Source organism: Stomoxys calcitrans, chromosome 5 (assembly GCF_963082655.1).
Source record: "Stomoxys calcitrans chromosome 5, idStoCalc2.1, whole genome shotgun sequence".
NCBI lineage: Eukaryota > Metazoa > Arthropoda > Insecta > Diptera > Muscidae > Stomoxys > Stomoxys calcitrans.
Genome location: NC_081556.1, coordinates 143027704 through 143046059, shown reverse-complemented (window position 1 = coordinate 143046059; position 18356 = coordinate 143027704). Strand labels below are relative to the sequence as shown.

Below are 18356 nucleotides of genomic sequence, written 5' to 3'. Positions count from 1 at the left end.
ATTGATACAGGCCATATAACTCTTTGGGGGTATGTATATTCATTTAATATGGAAATGTGTTAGCATTCTTGTTAAATGTGAAACGGGTTTCGCCTCGAAGGTGATAATGATGAAGAGCAGCACATGTTGGATGGAGAAATAAATAAATACACACACTTTTTCTTATTGTTGTTGGTGTTGCTTTCCAATATCAAATTCTATTTTGCAATTCTAAGTATTAATTAAAACTTGCCTCCATTACTCCATTACAGATTAAGCTTAATTCCATTGATGCATTGTCGCTGTCGAAATGGGGAAATTACTTTCGAAAATTTTTGGTAACAAAGAAATGCGCATTTTAATGCTAGGACTGGATGCAGCAGGCAAAACAAGTGAGCTCCTTTTTTTTTTGATATGAAGAATCACTTGAGAAAAGAAAAAAAAAAATAATTAAAACTCTTTTTATTTTAGCTATTTTATACAAATTAAAATTAGGCCAATCTGTGACCACAATACCCACTGTTGGCTTCAATGTGGAAACAGTTACCTATAAAAATGTCAAATTCAATGTCTGGGATGTTGGAGGACAAGATAAGATAAGACCTCTGTGGCGGCATTATTACACTGGTAAGAAATCATGGACATGGACGTACGGGAGGATGGCCTGCCCACCTGTTTTTTTCGTTTGTTTTGTTTTTAATTGTAATTCCTCCTCTCTGAAAGTTATTGTGTCAATAATTCGATTTGTTTATGATGTTGGATTGCCTTTGCATTTACATATATATTTTTTTTAAATTTTGTTATAGGTACGCAAGGTCTCATATTTGTAGTGGATTGTGCGGATCGTGATCGTATCGATGAAGCGAGAACAGAATTACATCGAATTATAAACGATAGGGAAATGCGAGATGCCATTATTTTAATATTTGCTAATAAACAAGATTTAGCGGATGGTGAGTGTAATTAGACTTTTGGATATTTTTGGAAACTATTTTCATAGTGGATTTTTTTAAGGGGTTTTATTTTAAAACCATTATTTTGTAAGTCTAAATCGGTGTCCGACACAGATTTATATTCAATTTACACATTATTCATGATGTTTTTCAAAGAGTCTGATTTGACCCTTGTTGTTGTAGCGGAGGTAGCGATCTTCGTCAAGCTCCTCTAGATGAGCAAGCTCGTTCCGATCCAAAGGACCAAACTCTGCGGGAACAGGGTGGCCATTGGTTATTTAAAGGCGCCAATAACTCGCCCTTTCATATCGAGCATCATAGGTACTCAGTATTTGTGCTAGAGCCGGTACCGCCTGACCTCTCGCTGGGACTCTCCGCTCGATACCGCTGATTGTTCGCGACTGCTGTTGCATCTACTCCGTATCGAGCATTCCATTATCCGCAACCTGTGGATGCGCCCTGTAGCTCGCAGCTAAGCTTCTCGTGACAGCAATAAACACCACATATATCAAACCTCAATGTTCCAGCCTGTGCTCACATCTATCCCAGAATTGACCATTGAACCCCAAAAAAAATTATGTTCAAAAACCACATATTAGAGATAAGATCAAGATTCCATAGAGGCATGATAAAGTTCATTCGCTACTCCAAGTTTTTGCAATTCGCTGACAACACAAATTTGCTGACAACATGACCGGTTTCGGGGGTGTTTTGGGGCATGGGTCGGCCGTTCAGTGACTTGGCCCTGAAAATATATATCAGATTCGTGTTCTACTCTAAAATACTTCTTATTACATCCCCATGGAGGGGTGGGGTGGCCCCATACACACCTTTTCCCGAATATTGATATCAGATTCGTGCTTTACTCCTAAAGACCTTTTATTTGACGCCCATATTGCTTTTGTAATAAATTTGTCCTCTTTGGGGGTCGTTTTTGGAAGGGGCGCTTGGTCCCACATTTGGATATCAGATTCGTATTCTATACCTTAATACCTTTTATTTTAGCCCCATATTGCCATGATCAGTAAATAAGTCCTGTTTGGGGGTGTTTTGCGGAAGGGGCTGCACCCCCAGAAACTTGGTCCCACATTTAGATACGAAATTCGTATTCTACTCGCAAATACCTCTCATTTGAGTCCCATATTGCCAAGGTGGGTAAATATGTCCGATTTGGGGGTGTTTTGGGGGTAGGGGTGGTACCCCAAACACTTAGTCCGACAATTTGATAGCAGATACGTTTTCTGCTTTCTTAAATATCTTTCATTTGAGTCCCATATTGTCATGATTGGTCTATATATATATTTGGTAGGTTTTGGGGGTGTCAACGCCGACTATATGAAAAATCCGCAATTACTTTTTGGGCAACCCAATATTATGTTCAAAAACCACATTTCAAATATATTAGAGATAAGATTCAGATTTCATAAAAGCATGATAAAATTCATTCGCTACTCTAAGTTTTTGCAATTCACTGACGACTTAATTGTTGTTTATATCTCCAGATTTTAGATTTATAGCTTAATTCATGGTATGATTATCTTATCACACTTTCTACGTCATTTTGCTTTAACAGATCGAAATACTGCTCTAAGATCCTCTATATATTGTGATCGCTATAAAATTCCAAGTGAATTTAACGAAGTCTGTGTGTATGTCGGTCCATCGAATTTAAACTAACTTTTTAAGAGGTTACCAAGTTCCTAAAAATTTTGCAAAAATCATATTAACTGGAGACCACGGTGGGCAATCCCATGGCAGCCGGTTGTACGTACCGGATTGACCCGATGGAGTTCTTCATCGGCAAGGGCTGCCGCCTCGGTGTATAACACTGCTACAACAACAACAACAATCACGGTGGGGCAGAGGTAAGCATGTCTGCACATGATGCTGCACTCTTGAGTTGTTATCTTGGCGAAAATATAAGAAACAATTTTCATCAATGCCAGAGATGGGGGATTGGCTTTCGTGATACACCATTCCGTGCAGTATAGACCCATCTCATCTGTGCCTGGTGCTAGCGACCACAACATGGAGTGCATAGGGGTAGCAGTCAAGTTCGGTACTGCTGACATACAGCTATACAACGTGTACATACCGCCGGTTGGTAGCTATGACCCAGTTAATGCCCAAGCTAAAAGGCCCGACATAAGCCAGCTACTGTCTGGCCATAATGGACTAGTTCTAGGGGACTTCAATGCGCATCACGTTTCATTGCATTCTTCCCTAGGTAACGACCAGCGGGGTATAGCTTTGACAGAGCAGCTTGGAGGCTCCACGTTTTGCACGATGAATGAGGATGCCCCCACTAGCATTACGAGGAGTTGCAGCAGATCGCCAGACATTTCCATTGCATCCCCTGATCTCCTGAGTGACGTAACCTGGCAAGCCGTCATTTCTTTGGGATCAGACCGCCTCCCCATAATTTTCACCATCGACCCACCACCCGACTTCATAACCTCTGATCGCCGGACGTTTATCAATCAAAAGAAGGCCGATTGGGTCGGCTTCAGAGAGTACACCAATTCATTGAGCTGACACTCCCCCTCAAATGTGCTAGTTGTCGAGAGTAAATTCCGAGAGATAATAAATGCAGCAGCCGCTCGCTTTATACCAGCCGGTGGAATACCCCAAGTGCGGTCCAATTTGCTGGCGCAGGCAGTGGTACTCGCAGACGAGCGAGAAAGGCAATCCCATGGCAGCCGGTTGTACTTACCGGATTGACCAGATGCTGTCCTTTATGGGCAAGGGCTGCCGACTTAGGGTACAACAACAATAACAACGAGCGTGATGGAATTTATTGGCCTGACCCCACTAACCGGAGAATCGAGTTGAATCTTGAAATTAACAGGGTAGTCAACAAAAATAAGCGGAATTTCTCGCTGGAATACTGGGAGTAATGTAACTTAGGTACCGTTTTAGGCAAGGTGTGGTCTACTGTAAAGTCATGTCAGGGCCTCAGTCACTTTTGGCGACGTAAATGTGACTGATCCCAAAAGGTGCGCCAGGTTGTTCAACAGTAAATTTATTGTGGATCCCTAGAGTGATAGGGATTGGAGGAGAGCCATTTGTCGTATCCGTGGTCTCGAGCCGATGGACAACCATCACAATTAACCGTGGACGAAGTTACGAACGTAACTTACAACTGTCCTCAACTTGTCCTCGAATATTCTTATGTTGTTATTGTACCAGTTTGTTGTGTTCTATCTTTTGTCTGCTTTATTCTGTTGAGTGTCAAGATTTAAGTACTCTGCGACTACGATGCGTCCAGAGGGATCTGGGTCTGAGTCGAGTGGGTCTGGCTGGGCAGTTAAACAGGTGACGTGTATCGTGTGGTCCTTGGTCACAATCGGAACATACATCTTGCCCGTCGGCATCAATCCTTGCTTTGTAGGACTTGAGGCGGCGGCATCTGCCGAAACATAATTGAGCCAGAACTACTCTGGTTTGCCGGGGGAGGTCAATTTCTTCAGGTGCGAAGGGAGGCGGTTGTTCCCCAAGGACTATATTCATCCAGTAGCTATTTACCGCTTCTGCATGAATGTTGTCTAGACCCGCTTGATATGTCGCTTGATCTAGAGGTTCTTCTTGTAGCGCTGAACCTCAGGCTCTTAATCGTGTAGATCTACCTTAAATTGAATATTCTTATAGTACCCGATGTCTGGAATATGGACAGAGTGGTCCCGCTAGTGAAGCCTGGGGTAAGGTGGAGTCGTACAGACCGATCTCCTTTCTCTCAAAAGTATCCAACACACTTGAGGGACTACTTCTCCCGAGCCTCGTTGGAGAGCTTCAATTAGCGGAACATCAGCATGGATTTCAAAGACTGCATAGCACAACAACTGCTTTGCATGCCATCACCGCATAAATTTGCAGTGGCTTCAATCAGCCCAGGCCATGTAATAGGACGGCCTTCGTGGCGCTGGACTTATCGAAGGTACTCGACTCCATGCCAAACTGTTTGAGGACATTGCCAATACGTTTCTTCAGCCGGTTCTAAAACTAGGTCGCGAATTATCTGTGTTGTCGCCAGTCATTTGTGGAATTTAGGGATAAGAAATCGAAACACCGTAGAGTGAAACACAGAGTACAAGAATTTTTTTATCGGCATTTATATATGTCTTCACTAAGATATGTCTTCACTGTGCAGCACGCCCTTCGAACTCGGCAATAAGAAAAAGGGGCATCATTGAGCTCACACCTTAATCGAATTTTTCTCTTTAATATGAAAGAAGTGTTTCAGCTGTCTGCCTTGAGTTCTGTTATGACTTTCAACATTCTTGCCCAGAGACGAGAGAAGGAAAAGAAGAGAGTAAGGAGCAAATGCCTTTTTGATACGCACATATACGTCATAGATGACCACACATGTTAAACTGCCCAGCTAGATCCACTCGACTCAGACCCAGATCCCTCTGGATGCACTCCATCTTAGTCGCAGAGTTCCTGGATCTGGATACTCAACAGAATCAAGCATGAAAATGTTGCTACAACAACAACAATATTTGCATCTATTGGATTGCCCAAAAAGTAATTGCGGATTTTTTAAAATAGAGTAAATGCATTTTTAATAAAACTTAGAATGAACTTTAATCAAATATTCTTTTTCTACACTTTTTTTTTAAGGCAAGCTAAAAGTAACAGCTGATTACTGACAGAAGAAAGAATGCAATTACAGAGTCAAAAGCTGTGCAAAAAATTTGTCAACGCCGACTAATGAAAAATCCGCAAGTTTGGGCAACCCAATAATTCTTCCCTGTTGGAAAAGCGAATTTTTATGATCTTATCTCGAATAAGTTTCGATAGTATGTAAATTTCTGAACTTTCCCTCGGCATCCGTAGTATTCAGAATGGATATCTACCCAAACGAGTCGTCTTTTAGCATGCCGATTTGCCAAATATGATTTTTCATTCTTATATTCGTAATGGTCCGCAATGGACCATTTAGTTTCTTGAGGTGACAAAGAGCGAATTTTTCATCCTATTCTAATTAAATTTTGAATTTAAGATATTAGCCCCACATATGTCTGTTTCAAGTATTAGTCACATAGGTCCTCTTTTATATATAGCCCCTATGGAATTCATCGCCTCTAGTTTTTATTATCGCTGTTATTTTTGTAAACTAACCTTTAGCGTTAATCTAAGGTTCACCCAAAACTCATGGTGGTTTGTGTACAAAAGTTTTGCCTGACCAAACTTAATGCTGTCTTACTTGTTTCAATTTCGATTTGATACCACATATACATATACAATTAAAAAAACACGTAGGACTGTAACTAATTTTATATTTTTGGTGTGGGTTATACCCGCATTGAAGTCTAATTAACAAAATGTTTCCAGCAATTAGACTCCCAACGTAAAAGCAATTGAAACACACATGCAACCACATTTAGTAACGGAAAATCTAGTGCACATTAACCCATCAACGCTAAATGTGAAGAACAATATTAACAAGTAAAAAGGCGTTAAGTTCGGCCGGGCCGATCTTTGGATACCCACCACTTCGGGTATATACTTAAGCCACCTTTCGTTAAAATCCGGTGAAAAATGCATATCTTATGCCTAATAGCAGCTACATCAAAATATGTTCCGATTTGGACAAAATTCGACATGGATATTGAGTGGTCTAATAAGTACAAGTCATTGTTCCAATATAGAAATAATCCAATTTCGCTCAAATTTGACACAGTGACTTATGTTAGGCTTTTTGACATCCGTGTCGTATATGGCTCAGATTTACGACACGGATGTCGAAAAGCCTAACATAGTCACTGTGTCAAATTTGAGCGAAATTGGATTATAAATGTGTATTTTATGGGGCCAAGACTTTAAAACGAGATATCGGTCAACATGGCAGCTATATCAAAATCTGAACCGATCTGGGCCAAATTGAAGAAGGATGTCGATGGCGCTAACACAAATCACTGTCCCAAGTTTCGGCGAAATCGGACATTAAATGGGCCTTTCACGGGTCCAAACCCTTAAATCGAGAGATCGGTCTATATGGCAGCTATATCCAAATCCGGACCGATATGGGTCAAAATGTAGAAAGTTGTCGAAGAGCCTAACACAACTCATTGTCCTAAGTTTCGACGACATCGGACAATAAATGCGTCTTTTATGGGTCCAAAACCTTAAATCGAGAGATCGGTCTATATGGCAAATCTGGACCGATCTGGACCAAATTGAAGCAACTCACTCTTCCAAATTTCAGCAAAATCGGATAATAAATGTGGCTTTTATGGGCCCAAAACCTTAAATCGAGAGATCGGTCTACGTATTTGGCAGCTATATCCAAATCTGAACCGATCGGGGCCAAATTGAAGATGGATGTCGAGTGGCCTAACGCAACTCACTCTTCCAAATTTCAGCAAAATCGTATAATAAATGTGGCTTTTATGGAACTATGACCCTAAATCGGCCTATATGGCAGCTATATCCAAATTTGGACCGATCTAGGTCAAAATGCAGAAAGTTTGTCGAAGAGCCTGACACAACTTACTGTCCCAATTTTCGGCGAAATCGGACAATGAATGCGCCTTTTATGAACCCAAGACCTTAAATCGAGACATCGGTCTATATCCAAATCTGTGGCCTAACCCAAATTTTAGCAAAATCGGATATTAAATGTGGCTTTTATGGGCCTAAGTCTCTAAACCGGCGGATCGGTCTATATGGGGGTCTTGATATAGCCCGATATAGCCCATCTTCGAACTTAACTGCTTATGGGCGAAAAAAGAATCTGTGCAAAGTTTCAGCTCAATATCTCAATTTTTAAAGACTGTAGCGTGATTTCACCAAATAGACGTGCAGACGGACGGACAAGGCTAGATAGTCTTAGATTTTTACGCTGATCTAGAATATATATACTATATATATATATATAGTATATAGGGTCGAAAATGGATATTTCGATGTGTTGCAAACGGAATAACAAAATGAATATACCCCCATCCTTCGGTGGTGGCTATAAAAACAAGTAAAAGTGTTCGGCCGGGCTGAATCTTATGTACCCTCCACCATGCATCATATTTGTCAACTTCATTGCCCGGTATCTCTTTATAGGCAAAAAAGCATAATGGATAAGAATTTCTATGACATTGGAGCTATAACAGGTTATGGGCCGATTTGGGCCATACTTGGTTTGGGTGTTATCATAGTAGAAGTCATTGTGCAAACTCCGATCAGAATTGCACCCTATATGAGCTCAAGAAGTAAAATCGGGATATCGGTTTATATTGATAATGGACCAATTCAGGTGAAGTCACTAAGAATTGCGCCCTATAGGGGCTCAAGAAGTAAAATCGGGTTTATAGGAGAGCTATATCAAGTTTTTGGATTCGGACTATATTTGGCATGTATGTAGGACATTACAGGAGAAGACATTGTGTAAAATTTCTGCGAAATCAGGGAAGAACTGCGCCCTTTAGAGGCTCAAGAAGTACAATCGGGATATTGGGTTATTGGAAGCTATATCATGTTTTGGACCGATTCGGGCAGTATGTTGGAGGTTATAGGAGAAATCATTTTGCAAAATTTTAAGACAAATAGGATAAGAATTGCGATTCGAACCGTACTGGGCACAGTTATTGGAAGTCATAACAGAACACTATGAGCAATATTGTAGCTAAATCGGACAAAAATTGCGGCTTCCATGGGCTCAAGAATCAAATCGGGAGATGGGTTTATATGGGAGCTATATCAGGTTATAGACCGATTTAGGCCGTTCTTGGCACAGTTCTTAAAACCCGTAACAGAACACCGCACACAAAATTTCAGCCAAATCGTACAAAAATTGTGACTTCCAGGAGCTCAAGAAATCAAATCGGGAGATCGATTTATATATGAGCTATATTAGGTTATTGACCGATTTAAACCGTGCTTGGCACAGTTGTTGGAAGTTATAACAGAATACTAATTGCAAAATTTTAGCGAAAGCGGACAGCTAAAAGTCAAATCGGGAGATCGGTTTATATGGAAGCTATATCCTAATCTGATCCGATATAACTCATTTGCAATCCCCAACGACTTTCATCGATAGTAAGCATCTGTGCAAAATTTAAAGCGGCTAGCTTTACACCTTCGACCGCTATTGTGACTTCGACAGACGGACATTTTTGAAGTGTTTATGAAATGTTTGAGCTTTTTTTGGCTTTTTACCGCAGAAAATGTTTGTTGTTTTTGGAAAAAATTACTACTGTCCTATTTTCAGAAAACTTTCTGCTATGAGAGCAAAAATTTTTGCTGTTTTTACCTCTCTTAATTTCTCTGAGTGTAGGGATATTGCTGAACAAGTTTTGTCTTGTCACATTACGTCTTGCTTTGAGGACAAGTTCACTAGCCAAAAGTAATCATTTGTGATAATTTAAAATTTTTGAAAATAAATACATCTGAAAATTTTGAATTCAGTTACGAGTCTATGTCGTTTTTGCAAAAAAAGGATAGTTTTTAATTTATTCCTTAATGAGATGTTTGTACAACAGCAGCCAATTGATTTAAACTGTTTTTATTGGTATTACTATTATTATATAATAGTGAATAACTGTTATAAAGCTTAATTTTGAGTTTTTTTAGTATAAACAAATTTTATAGGAATTTTTTTAGAGGGCCATATAGACTCTATAAATGTATAGCACATAGAGAGAGTATTACAGTTCAAAACTGTTACTCAGTAAGATTCTGCTAATTGCATAAAATATAACATTGTTTGAACAGTGAGAGAAGTTTCAACTCATTGCCTCATAGGATGTTGGTGAGAAAATTGTAAGGTTTTAAACGACTCATTTAAATGTTGTCTTGTATAACAGTTTGATAATTTCTTGGAATAAAACGTTTTTTTAGGTCGATTTGAAACAGTAAAAGAACTTTCTACTCATTGCCTTATAGGATGCTGGTGAGAAAAGTGTAAGGTTTTAAACGATTCATTTAAATTGTTTTTGTCTTGTATAACAGTTGCGATATAAAAGTTTCAAATTGTTATATAGCTTAATGTAGCAAATAAACAAGCAAAAATGTTGATCATAAGTTACAATCCAAATTTACATGTTTTAATATATAACAGTTACAGTATAAAAGTTTAAAATGCTAAACTTCTGATTTCACCTGCTATATTATTTAATTTAGAATTTTTTGTTTCATACAAATAATCTGTTTTGGGTAAAAATAACAGCCCCTAATAAAATTTTACAATTTATAGCATGTTATAAGTTTATATTGTGTAATTATTTGATTATAAACCTTTTTACACGTAACATTTACTGGGCAATTTTTATAAATAAAGGGTGATTTTTTTGAGGTTAGGATTTTCATGCATTAGTATTTGACAGATCACGTGGGATTTCAGACATGGTGTCAAAGAGAAAGATGCTCAGTATGCTTTGACATTTCATCATGAATAGACTTACTAACGAGCAACGCTTGCAAATCATTGAATTTTATTACCAAAATCAGTGTTCGGTTCGAAATGTGTTCATTCACCGTTCAGCGATGAGGCTCATTTCTGGTTGAATGGCTACGTAAATAAGCAAAATTGCCGCATTTGGAGTGAAAAGCAACCAGAAGCCGTTCAAGAACTGCCCATGCATCCCGAAAAATGCACTGTTTGGTGTGGTTTGTACGCTGGTGGAATCATTGGACCGTATTTTTTCAAAGATGCTGTTGGACGCAACGTTACGGTGAATGAACACATTTCGAACCGAACACTGATTTTGGTAATAAAATTCAATAATTTGCAAGCGTTGCTCGTTAGTAAGTCTATTCATGATGAAATGTCAAAGCATACTGAGCATCTTTATCTTGGACACCATGTCTGAAATCCCACGTGATCTGTCAAATACTAATGCATGAAAATCCTAACCTCAAAAAAATCACCCTTTATAACGTTTTTATGAAAAAAATATATTTTTTCAATAGAATACGAATTTATTGAAATTACCACTCTATTCCTTAATGGGATATTCATGAGTTTAATGTACGGCTGTAATGGTTTGATTCGAATTATACTAGACTTGTATAACAGTTATGATATAATAGTTTGGAACTGTTATGCTGCCTAATTTTGAATTGTTTCGCATAAACAAAACTTTTTGGACATCATTTACAGACTCGAATAAAATACTTACACTGTATATCAGTCACAGCATGAAAGTTTACACTGTTATACTATTTGATTTCAGTATAATTATTTTTTGTGGAAACACTTTCTATAGAATTTCTTAAATTTTAGCTGTTATATATTTTTTCAATAAAATAGGTTTTAACCCTTTTTTACAGATACGATTAGACAATTTCTATAAATATAAAGTATTTATAAAAAATCATGTATTTTCAAAAGACCACGATACCGAGGGTTGCAGTTGACCCCTTAAAATGAATCAATATCCCTATTGGATTTATCGATCTCGAAAAAGTTGTATTTTATTGAAAATTCGTTAAAATGTCCACTCTTTTCCTTAATGGGATATTCTTAAGTTCAGTGTAAGGTTATAATGGATTAATTCAGATTATATTAGACTTGTATTACAGTTATGATATAATGTCTTAAATCTGTCATACTGACAAATTTTGAATTATTCCGTAAAAGCGAAACTTTTTGGACATCATTTAAAGACTCAAAAAAATACTTACACTGTATAACAATTACAGTATGAAAGTTCACACTATTTTTTTTTTTTGTAGAAAACTATTTCAAAGTTAAATTTGTACATATTTTTCTTGAATATAATAAAATTTTACTAAAATTTAGAACAGTGTGAGACAATCACGCTCATTGAATATTGAACTGTTTTTGAGAAAATTGTATGGTTTAAACCGATTGATTTACACTATATAAGATGTATATAACAATTATAATATAACTGTTATACTAATATTAAGTTTTGAAATTGGCACTAAACTTAACCTTTTTGTCAAATCTATGTAATTGTATGTGCATTTATAGAAACTTTTTTTGTCAATGCTTAAAATGATCTTTTTTTAACACGATTTTGCTTAATTTTGGAGCGAGAAAAGTTCATGACTTAAATCGAATTAGTCCTACATCATGAACATGCCACAACTTTTCACATATCTGGGACTGATGTCCATTCAAGTTTAAGCTCAATGATAAGAGACCTCTCTTTTATAGTCGAAATCGAACGTCGTGCCGCAGTGCGTCACCACTTTGCGGAAAAGTTTTTACATGGCATAGTTCCTCACAAATGTCGCCAGCATTAGATGAGGATAACCACCGCTGAAAATTATTTCTTATGTTCTTGCCAGGATTCGAACTGAGGCGTTCATCGTTATAGGCGGACATTCTAAATTCTGCGCTACGGAGGTCTCTTGTTGAAACATATAAATTGAAAACTTTTATACTACTTGATTTCGAGATTTTTACAAATTTAAAATGTTTAAATTGATTTTTTTTTAAATAAAGCACGATTTCCCGATTGTTTTACATAAAATTTAACGTTGATAACTGTTATGACATAAAAGTTTATAATGCTTCGTTTTGAGTTTTGCAACGTTAAGTAAATGTTCTGGGCAACTTTTTACAGTTTCATATTAAATATTAAACTGTATAACAGTTTAAATCTGTTATAATGCGAGATTTTAGGTTCAAATAAGCAAAGCTTTATCCTTAGTTTTTAGTTTTGCAACGTTAAGAAAACTTTCTAGGCAACTTTTTAATATAACAGTTTAAAACTGTTGTACTATTGAATTTTAAGTTGTTCGAATCATGAAAGCTTTCTAGGCAATCTCTCTAATGGAATTTGGAATAACAAAATGCTTTCGAAAAAAGTGTAAAGTTGTAGCCGATTGATTTACATAAAATTTAACTTTGTTAACTGTTATGACATAAAAGTTTATAACTGTTATACTGCTTCGTTTTGCAACGTTAAGTAAATGTTCTGGGCAACTTTTTACAGTTTCATATTAAATATTAAACTGTATAACAGTTTAAAACTGTTATAATGCGAAATTTTAAGTTCGAATAAGCAAAGCTTTATCCTTAGTTTTGCAGCGTGAAGAAAACTTTCTGGGTAACTTTTTATTATAATAGTTTAAAACTGTTGTACTACTGAATTTTAAGTTGTTCGAATCATGAAAGCTTTCTAGGCAATCTCTCTCTAATGGAATTTGGAATAACAAAATGCTTTCGAAAAAAGTGTAAAGTTGTAGCCGATTGATTTACATAAAATTTAACTTTGTTAACTGTTATGACATAAAAGTTTATAACTGTTATACTGCTTCGTTTTGAGTTTTGCAACGTTAAGTAAATGTTCTGGGCAACTTTTACAGTTTCAGATGAAATATTAAACTGTATAACAGTTTAAAACTGTTATAATGCGAAATTTTAAGTTCGAATAAGCAAAGCTTTATCCTTAGTTTTGCAACGTGAAGAAAACTTTCTGGGCAACTTTTTTACTGAATTTTAAATTGTTCGAATTAAGACAGCTTTCTGGGTAATATCTTTAATGGTTATTTTAAATTTACATATTTTTTTTAAAAACCTTCTATTTTCTTATATACGAGTATCTTGTTTTTATTTCTTTTCAGCAATGAAACCTCATGAGATTCAAGAAAAATTAGGTTTAACTAGAATACGAGATCGTAATTGGTATGTGCAACCTTCCTGTGCAACAACCGGTGATGGCTTATACGAGGGTCTGACGTGGCTTACATCCAATCATAAATTATGAGAATAATTTTCATAAAATCAACAGAATAATAATATAAAAAACAAAAACAAACAACAATACCACTATAAAACAAACAATAACAACAACAAAGAGAACAACCGAAAAAAGAAAACAAATATAAATATACCCGTATGCATGTTTTATTTGAATAGAGGAAATGAAAAAGAAAAAAAAACAAAATACAACAAAAAAAAGCAACCAACAGCAAGTGGAGAAGACCGACATACAAAACAACACACATACATACATACAAGTCAATCAAACCGAATTACGAATTAACCAACAATAGAAAATTTTTTGAATATTTTGCAAAAATTTAGTGATGAAAAAATAAAAACCGTTCTACTATTATAACTATTATACCAAACAGCCCAAACTTACAACAGAAACAAAGGAATTCTAAAATTACAAAAAAAAATCAACAACAACAAATACCACACAGAAGACAACAACAACAACGTTTTTAGCATTTAAGAAAGAAAAATTTGTAAATTTATTATGAAAAACAAAGAAAAAAAAACGAAACGAAGAACTACCATTACAACAGGAACAACATCATCACACCCACACCACACAGACACACATGCCACAAACAAACTACAAGAACAACAACAACAGATTGGAAACCCACACAAAACGATTGAAGATCATTCATGGTATGGATACTTCAATCCTATCTCGGCCCCTTTACTCCCCCCCCCCCCCCAACAAACCTCCTCAGTTATAATGAAAAAGAAAAAACAAGGATATGCAAAGTCCTACAAGTAACTAAAAAGTATATGCATATATTATTATTAAATATAGTAAATATTATTATTATTATTTACCTTATTATTATATTATATATTTTTTTTGTTTAGATGTAAACTTTAAGTTTTTTTTAAAGACGACTTGTTAACGAGTCCTTAAAAAACAAATTAATTTAATGCAATTAATTGATTCAAGAAATAATAATTATTATTATCAGCAAAACAAGAAAAACCAAGCAAAACATTAAAAAAAGGAAAAATAGTGTGAAAATATTATGTAATTTAAAATAAACAACAACAACAACAAAACCAACCAATCAAGCATCAAAATATAAAAGAAAATATAAAAAGAAAAGAAAAAAAAACAAAACAAAAACAGAAATTATTCAAAAAGTTTGAATAAAATCAAGAAAATAAATAAAAAACGACAAAAAAACACAAAAACGTGTGTATCTATTTTTTTTTAATTTGGTATGGTTGCCTATTATGGCTTGATCAATGATTTCATACACTCTGAATAAGGCTTATCGTAAATATGAGTTGATTATGTAATACACGTTAGTTCATGATCTTTACTCACGTTTAGTTAAAATTCCTAAGAGGTAAGAAAATTAACTTTGTGCAAATAAAACTAACTTTTCATGAGTATAGATGAAATACTTGATAACTCAGGTGTTGTTTGTGATTTTACTTAAACTTCTTTCTTTGGAATAAGCAAGCATTTTACCAAGCATAGGTAAAGGCATATTGTCGTCGACGATACCTCTTCTGAAAATTATTTCCGATTGAACTACCCAAAGAAATTTGGAATTTTAGTTCAATATATGTAACAAAAATTTTTAAAATTTCAATTTCTGGAGTTCACAATAACATGCTCGGAATTAGCCATTATTAGAGATGGGCGATGGGCAAATACCCAAAAGATATTTACCCGGTAAAGTGGGTATGTACCTAGGTATTTACCCATTTATACCCAACAACTGAGTACTTATAATATTGCAGATACCTTGGGTATAAAAATATTTTTCAAACTATTTTGGATGATTTCGTATTCTTTGTATATAAACCTGATCTTTCTATTCTAGCTATATCTAGTTATATATAGACGCTATATAGACCGATCTCCAGACTTAAAGTCTTGAGGCAATAAGTTGGTCACTTTTCATCCGATTTCGGTGAAATTTGGCACAGTGAGTTCTGGTAGACCATTTCTGTGAAGTGTGGTTCAGGTTGCCCGATCTCCCGATATATGGTATTGAGGCCATAAAAGATCCATTTTTTTATACGAATTCGATGAAATTTGGCATAGTGTGTTCTGGTATACCCATACGCATCCCTGTCAAATGTGTTCCAGATCGGACCATATTTGGATATAGCTGCCATAAAGATATAGTGTAATGAGCCTATAAAAGGAGCATTTTTTATCCGATTTGGATGAAAATCGGCACAGCGATTTCTGGTACCCCTCTAAAGCTTTCCATTGAATATCGTCCAGACCGGACCATATTTGGATATAGCTGCCATATACACCGATCTCCCGATATGGAGTATTGAGCCCACAAAATTTGAAACAGTGAGTTTTGGTAGAAGATGAGGTTTATATACAATGAGTGCGAAATCATCAAAAATTGTTTGGAAAATATTTTTATGCCCAAGATATCGGCAAAATTATAAATACCCAAACGTTGGGTATTTACACGGTACAAACCCATCTCTAAGCATTATTTAATAACTGTTAGTTAGTGCTGAACTAAAATTGAATATGCTGACTGTGGCATTATCAACTCCAAAAATATATTCCAAAATTGCTTTTAGCTCCCCACAAACACGCGAAATAATGTGGGACATAATTTTATAGTATGAAATAATTAAAAATCATTTTGTTGACTCGGAACCTTTGTTTTGAGAAGCACCAATACATGCTCTGTGCCACAAAAGCATATACACATTTTCTGGCTAAATGTTGTTTTAAATTATGCTCACTTCCACTGCTGATAACATTGGGTCTGTTCGCGTAATTTTTCAGTAAAAATTTGCAAGAGAGTAACATCAGCATTTACTTTCTTTTTTTTATTTGACTTAAAACAGCTGAACTTCATAAAACAGATGTAAAGATGCAAATTTCTGCTGAGAAAAAAACCTTCAGTAGAAATTTGCAAGCTCTCAATTACCAAACACTCGAAATTGTGCTCGCTCTCACGCACTCTGCCGCTCTCTTCTGCTGGCAAAAAAAAGTACTCGAACGACTTCCAGTAACTATTTGTGTAATATTGCACACATTTTTTAAGCAGGGACGTAGCCAGGGGTGGGGGTAGGGGTGGTTATTGGGCCCTCGGGCTCGCCCAAAATGATTTTGTCTAAAGAAAAAATTTAAATTAAATTTATTCTAAACAAAAATTTCAATAAAAATTTTTATAATGATAAAATTTAATATTTATAGTATTCTACAAAGACAACAATTTGCTGAGACCGCGGCAGCCTTAATATTCTTTTTCTTAAGGACAAAATTGTAATGAAATTCTTAGTAAAAACAAAATTTTAATGATCTTTTTCTAGAGACAAAATTTCAGCGTAATATTCTCTTATTACAAAACTTCAGCATGGGCCGGACCCCCTCAAAATAATTTGTTTAAGACAAAATTTCCTTAAAAATTTTTCTAAAGACAACATTTTTATAAAAAAAATTTATTTAATTTTTTAACGAATTTTTTTAGGACTAACTTTCAGCGAAAAACTCTCTAAAGACAACCTAACCTCTATTTTATTTTTTTAAACCCAAAATTAAAATTTTGCATGAAAATTTTTTGAAGTCTTTTTATTATTTTATTATTTTTCTATATATGGTGATTTTTTACCCAGCGCGTACGGATGGGGCTAGAATTATGATTTTGGGCTCAAATTAAAGAGGTCTCGACAAAATAAGATTTGGTGACAAAGATTTCCCAAAATCGTTCCGGAAGTGGGAATAATGGCATGTTTAGTACCACAATTGGTACTTTTTGGTACATTGTTTGTTAATTGAGCTAGACTCAAAACTGGTGTTGAGGCTCAAAAGTTTTTGAGTGTATATTTTACATAAGTTACGCAAAGTTTTCAATATAATAGAAAAGAGTAGTGCTTTACCCAGCACCATTGCAAAAAAAGAATTCCTTCACTAATCCAACGGTGTCCTCGGAATTTTGAAGTTTACGCATACTCACCTTGATTTTTTGTAGCATTTTTATACTCTACACCATCACCGTGGTACGAGGTATTATAAGTTTGTGCATTTGTTTGCAACGCTAAGAAGGAGACGAGGTAGACCTATTGATAAGTATACCGATCGGCTTAGAATCTCTTTCTGATTCGATTTAGCTATGTCCGTCTGCCCGTCGGCCCGTAATTAAGGTTCAGATCGCATTTGTTGTCCGACTGTCACAAAATTTTGCTCAAGTCACTTTTTTGGTTCAAGGACGAACGCTATTGATTTGATTCAGATTTAGATATAGCTCCCATATATATCTTTCATCCGATTCGGTAGAAGCCACAATTTTGGTCCGATCTTTACAAAATTTTAATTACCAATACGTGTGCAGAATTTCATAAAAATCGGTTCAGATTTGGGTATAGCTCTCATATATATCTTCCATTCGATATGGCCTTTGAAGGCTATATAAGCCACAATTTCAGTCCGATCTTTACAAAATTTTGCGTAAGATGTTTTATTTCCAATATGTACCAATATGTGTGCAAAATTTCGTAAAAATCGGTCTAGATTTAGATATAGCTCCCATATATGTCTTTCACCCGATATGTCCCATTAATGCTGTAGAAAGCACAATTTTGGTCCGATCTTAACAAAATTCTCCACAAGATGTTTTACTTGACGTCCTAATACGTTTGCCGAATTTCATTAAAATCGGTTCAGATTTAGATATAGCTACCATATATATCTGCCATCTGATATGGCCTTTGAAGGCTATAGAAGCCACAATTTTGGTCCGATCTTTACAAAATTT

General features: G+C 35.7%; 1 protein-coding gene across 1 annotated transcript in view; it reads left to right on the top strand.

The window, feature by feature from the left end:
- LOC106092290 (ADP-ribosylation factor 6) overlaps positions 1–14688 on the top strand; it is a 23274-nt gene extending 8586 nt beyond the window's left edge. Inside the window, exons 2-5 of the mRNA XM_013259102.2 lie at positions 252–371; positions 451–606; positions 786–932; positions 13467–14688. Of these exons, the coding sequence (XP_013114556.1) occupies positions 290–371; positions 451–606; positions 786–932; positions 13467–13609 (528 nt within the window). The 5' untranslated portion in view covers positions 252–289 and the 3' untranslated portion in view covers positions 13610–14688. The remainder of the gene's footprint in view (positions 1–251; positions 372–450; positions 607–785; positions 933–13466) is intronic.
- The last annotated feature ends 3668 nt before the right edge of the window (positions 14689–18356 follow it).